Here is a 4,988-nt window from a genome sequence, read left to right on the forward strand (position 1 = left end):
AACACGGTCGGACAACAATTTACAGCCGCCCGGTTCACTGACTACAAGCGCTCCACGTTGTCTCATTCATTTAACTTGCCTACTGTACACTGTGCTCAACGTAGTGAATTCAATACTATGGCAAACACACTACACTACTACCAGCTCCAGCATGCTCGGACAGAAATATTTTTGTATCCACGCGCCTCGGAAAACTTCAGTGACGTTTCACAAAAGGTAGCCAATAGGACTTCGTCTTCTATTAGGACAATGAAAAGCCTCCGTCCAATCACATTAGCGCTAGACTGGGCGCTGGCCAATGGCGTGTGAGCCCCGCCGAGAGTAATGTTAGAGAGCTGAAGACTGAAGACACTGCGTATCGCCTCTGTTCCCTCACACACAGCCATTGCAGAGCATTGAGATCCAGCGATAGTCCCTTGGTAAGTATCACACACGCAAATATGAAGTGTTCATTATGATGAAAATGACAATAACATTTGAAAATATCTTACGTATGTGTTTGCCGTGATTGAATGTGAATCCTCTTAATGCTTGGAAATGATTTTATTGCAAAGAACCTTGAAAAAAACAACAAAAAATAGCCGGCTCTAAGCAGGTAACGTTACATTGCCCTGCCTGGGAGTGTGGACCAGACGCTCTTTAAAAAGGAAGAAAAAAATATTAACCTTGACTAAATTCGACGAAAACGGTTGCTTTTGTTAAATACGAATAATTTTGTATATTACTGTCGTGTCATTTATACAAAATGGAGTCGAATCAAACGGTAGTTATCGCGTAAAAATTCAGGAATGTCTAGCGGACAACACGGTTAGCGACAATGGTAGAAGACTTACCGTTAGCCAGCCATTGGCATTGCAGTGCACTGCGAAGCTGAATGCCTGTCATGTAAAGAGTGCGGGTTTTCATACTAACACAAAAAAATATAAAAACATAAGAAAAAGAGAGAACGTATGAAAACATAAACGTACATATGTTTGTGTGCTATAATTCTCCCGACAAGATGGTGAAAAAATTACCTCACGATCTGCGCTTTACTGTAATGGCTGACTGTATTCGCATAGGAGGCAAGGCAGCGAGGCAAATGGGAAGCCAGCGACAGAGGCGCAGTTCAGCTCAACTTTTTCTAACCGTGTTTTCTCGAGAAACAAACCGGTAACTATAAAATGTAACGACGGCAAAAGAAAATTAAATCTTTCTTCTTTCGAACGACACCATTGCGAGATTTTTCCGATGCTTTTAAAAGGTTTAAATCGGGGCTTGAAATGAAGTGGTCGCCGCGGTCGCTCTGCCCTCTATTGCATGCAGTGCAATGGCTGTGCGCTGACACAAAGAGAAGGAGCCATATTCTCCATGTTAGTGGATGAAGACGAGCGGCCATTAGGAGCTCATAGAAACCAAGTCAGTAGCACAGCCCGCTCATAGACACAGCGCAGACCCAATGTATTACTATACAAACCGGCTAGTGCAATAGGATTCAATCGGGGAAAAATTTTGTCAAGATCGCCGGCTTTCCAGACATATTTGTCGTGTTGCAAAGCGAACTGGGGGGCGGGAGGAGACATTTGAGGGGGACTTTCTTTCATGAAGAAGGCATTCTCACAAAATGGAAGAAGAAATATTGCCGTCGTTGTTGACCTCCTTTTCCTCAACCAAAGCCTATGCGCCATTACTACTTCGGTCGACGGAGCTGAACTGGGAGTTACAGTAGCGTTTAATGGGGAAATATAACGGGGAAATGCATCAGTTTTAAGGATTTTTATACGAAGATGAAGAATTATTTTCAGAATAAGACAAAATGAAGACTTACAGGGGGAGTGTTAAATCACATCGGATCGCGGTTTTAAGTGTTTTATTTTCAATAAATACGACTTTATGTGCAATTTGTGTCTTTTTGTGTCAAAGTTATTTTTTAATTAAAACATGATTATGGATGAAACGGGGGGTTTCCTGAAGGCCTATTTTTTATTCCAAATGAGGTTTGACGATATTTTTTTCCAAACAAAAAAAAAACACGAGTCATTTGGTGTTGAAGCTTTTGCGGTCCCACAGAGGACTAAGCTTTATGTTATGCAGTTGCACTTGGGGAACTTTTGCAGCTTCATATGAAAGTGATCGAAGAGTTTATCGCAACACGGAAATTTTATTTATGGATCAGTCTTATGTGATTTAATTCTTAAATCAGTGGGGATGGGGTTTGGCAACGAAAATGGGAGTTGACCACGGTCCACTGAGTTTTATATAAAGGTACAGATAGCATTAATTAATAAATTAATTGTCATAGCATTAGCTCATTCTGGGCTGGGCAGTTTATTTTTTTATTTTAGCAGGTACTGTTAACGAGTCCTAACTAAGTACAGTGTCACAGCAATGAGGGCGGGTCAGATAAGTAGTGCTATCAATTAATTATTGTTATTATAGTACAGGTAGCATGTTGGGTGGCTAAGAAACATTAGCATTTCACCTGCTTAACATATTATTAACATAAAATGATCTAAACTTAGAATTATGATTTAAAGTGATAAACATTTTTAGAAAACAATTTTTTTTTTTTTTGTAACTTGATTATAATTCTTAAAAGGTTCATATTTAGAGCTATTTATCACAACATCCCAGGTCTTTTCAGTGAGAACCTAATAACACATTTGTTTTGCTTTTTTAGATACTGCTGTCATTATGGGGAAAGATCCGAGCAAGCCAAGGGGCAAGATGTCCTCTTATGCATATTTTGTCCAGACCTGTCGGGAGGAGCACAAGAAGAAACACCCCGAGGCTTCTGTGAACTTTGCTGAGTTCTCCAAGAAGTGCTCTGAGCGATGGAAGGTAGGACGATGAGGACGATGATGATCTGAGAGTCGTATATAACGATAACTCAGACTTGCTATGCTGTTGAATCATTTTACAACATACACCGCCAGATGCCCCAATGTTTTCAATAAGTAGGTTTCCTCTCTGTTTTCAGACGATGTCTGCCAAGGAGAAGGGCAAGTTTGAGGACCTGGCCAGGCAGGACAAGGCCCGCTATGAGAGGGAGATGATGAACTACACACCGGTCAGGGGAGGCAAGAAGAAGAAGTTCAAGGACCCCAATGCCCCCAAGAGACCCCCGTAAGTACACCGCCTCAAGTTATGTGGAACAAAATCTTAACTATGAGCGGCTGATTCTACCTTCTTAAGAAAAAATATAAAAGTTGTTAATTCTTTTTGTTGCTTTCCCCTCCAGATCCGCCTTCTTCATCTTTTGCTCAGATTTCCGCCCTAAGGTGAAGGGTGAGAGCCCTGGTCTGTCCATTGGAGATGTTGCAAAGAGGCTGGGTGAGATGTGGAACAGCACCGCCTCTGAGGACAAGCAGCCCTACGAGAAGAAGGCCGCTAAACTGAAGGAGAAGTATGAGAAGGTAAAGAACCTGTGATCTGTTGCGCCGATGCTGCCGTAGGAAGTAAATTCAACAAATAATAAGTCATGTTAGGTTGTTATCTTAAATCACAAATGGCAGTTTGGGTGTCAATACATTTTAATTACTCTATCGCAGGATGTTGCAGCCTATCGTGCTAAGGGCAAAACAGGCGGCGCAGCTCCGGGAAAAGCCCCGGCCAAGGCAGAGAAGAAGGATGATGATGACGACGATGATGATGAAGATGAGGACGAAGAGGAGGAAGACTATGATGACGATGATGACGAGTAGACGACGAGTGACATATATAGTGGTCATTTTCTTGTTTATAAAGCATTTAACCCCCTTGTACACACTTCACTTACTGAAAGAAAATACGTTAGTATCCAAGGGGTAAAAAAAACCAACAAAAAAGGCTGTGTATATCAGTTGTTTTTATGCTGTACAGTTTTTTTCTCCTTTTTGTATAGTTAACACTACACAAGTGTCGTATCTGTATCTTTCTGCCAGTCTTATTTTTTCCAGTGATAGTTCCTAGACCACTATCCTGCCTGGTACAGTGTAAAGGGGTGGGCTTACAGTAATTACCCTAGCTAGAGGTGCACAGCACATAAAAAAACGTTCTGAGTTAGATCTGAGTGTTTCTTTTTTTCCCTTTTCTGTGTGTTTTTATTTTAAATGACATGTTATCAAAATTGACGTATCACGGTTGTTTTACTGATCTTTACGTACCACTGTAATAGCAAAAATAAGAAAAAACGCCTTGGTTATTGTTGAAATTAAAATTGCTTCTGATGTCAATAAACATTTTTTTTAATAAGTCTGCTTTATATTGTCTTATGGGAGCGTGGGGGGGCGGGTTGATATGTTTCTTGCAGGTATTTGGTGTTATTGGTGAGAGCATCTTGTTTGTTTTGGTAACAATAATGCACAATTGACTGTAAGAAGAATGGTGATAAGAGTATTTTCAGCACTGGAATATGAGCACTACCGTCATTACTGCAACTGATAAACGAAAGTTTAATATACAGCTATGACAGACCATTCTGCTCGCTAAATGTCGAAGACGTAAGCGTCATTAATTTCTATCTTTCTGGAGGAAAATGAGCGCAGTAAATCATTTTTAGTCTACTGCTTGAAGTCAGATGGAGTTGACATTATGATGCTGGGAGACAATAATAAAAAAAGGCCTCCATAAGCTGCTCCAGTGAAGTATGACTCATCACCAAAACTGTTTACGCATGTCGTGGGTATTTGAGCCCAACTGTGGTTGAATGCAAACAAGCCCGTGCAGCTGGAGCTTCTTGCCCTGGTGGGGACGCACTGGAAGTTGTTGCATTATCGTCTGCTCTGCATGCCAACATGCATCGCTGCTTGTTCCTGTTTTATTTAGATACAGCCGCTTCATCCCTCACGTACTCTCTAGGTCCCATCCAGGGTAAAAAAAAAAAAAAATTATATAAGAAGGATTATGTGCTTTGACAAACCCAGTGACATAAGAATATGGCTGGCGAGAACAAACCACTGCAATAGAAACCTAAACGACACGCACACACTCAAGCATACTGTACATTTGGGTGTCAACAAACCATTTCC

The 4,988-nt window shown here is 41.0% G+C and overlaps 1 protein-coding gene across 1 annotated transcript; it reads left to right on the forward strand.

Moving 5' to 3' along the window:
* Window positions 1-320: 320 nt before the first annotated feature.
* hmgb1a (high mobility group box 1a) lies at window positions 321-4,212 on the forward strand. Its single transcript, XM_069667528.1, has 5 exons — window positions 321-419; window positions 2,660-2,820; window positions 2,960-3,105; window positions 3,221-3,395; window positions 3,531-4,212. Exons 2-5 carry the CDS (start codon window positions 2,674-2,676, stop codon window positions 3,681-3,683), a joined length of 621 nt encoding a protein of 206 aa, XP_069523629.1. The 5' UTR covers window positions 321-419; window positions 2,660-2,673; the 3' UTR covers window positions 3,684-4,212.
* Window positions 4,213-4,988: the final 776 nt, after the last annotated feature.

The sequence above is a fragment of the Semicossyphus pulcher genome, unplaced genomic scaffold (assembly GCF_022749685.1).
Source record: "Semicossyphus pulcher isolate SPU_LCO1_2020_fin unplaced genomic scaffold, fSemPul1.0.p SCAF_10, whole genome shotgun sequence".
Classification (NCBI taxonomy): Eukaryota; Metazoa; Chordata; class Actinopteri; order Labriformes; family Labridae; genus Semicossyphus; species Semicossyphus pulcher.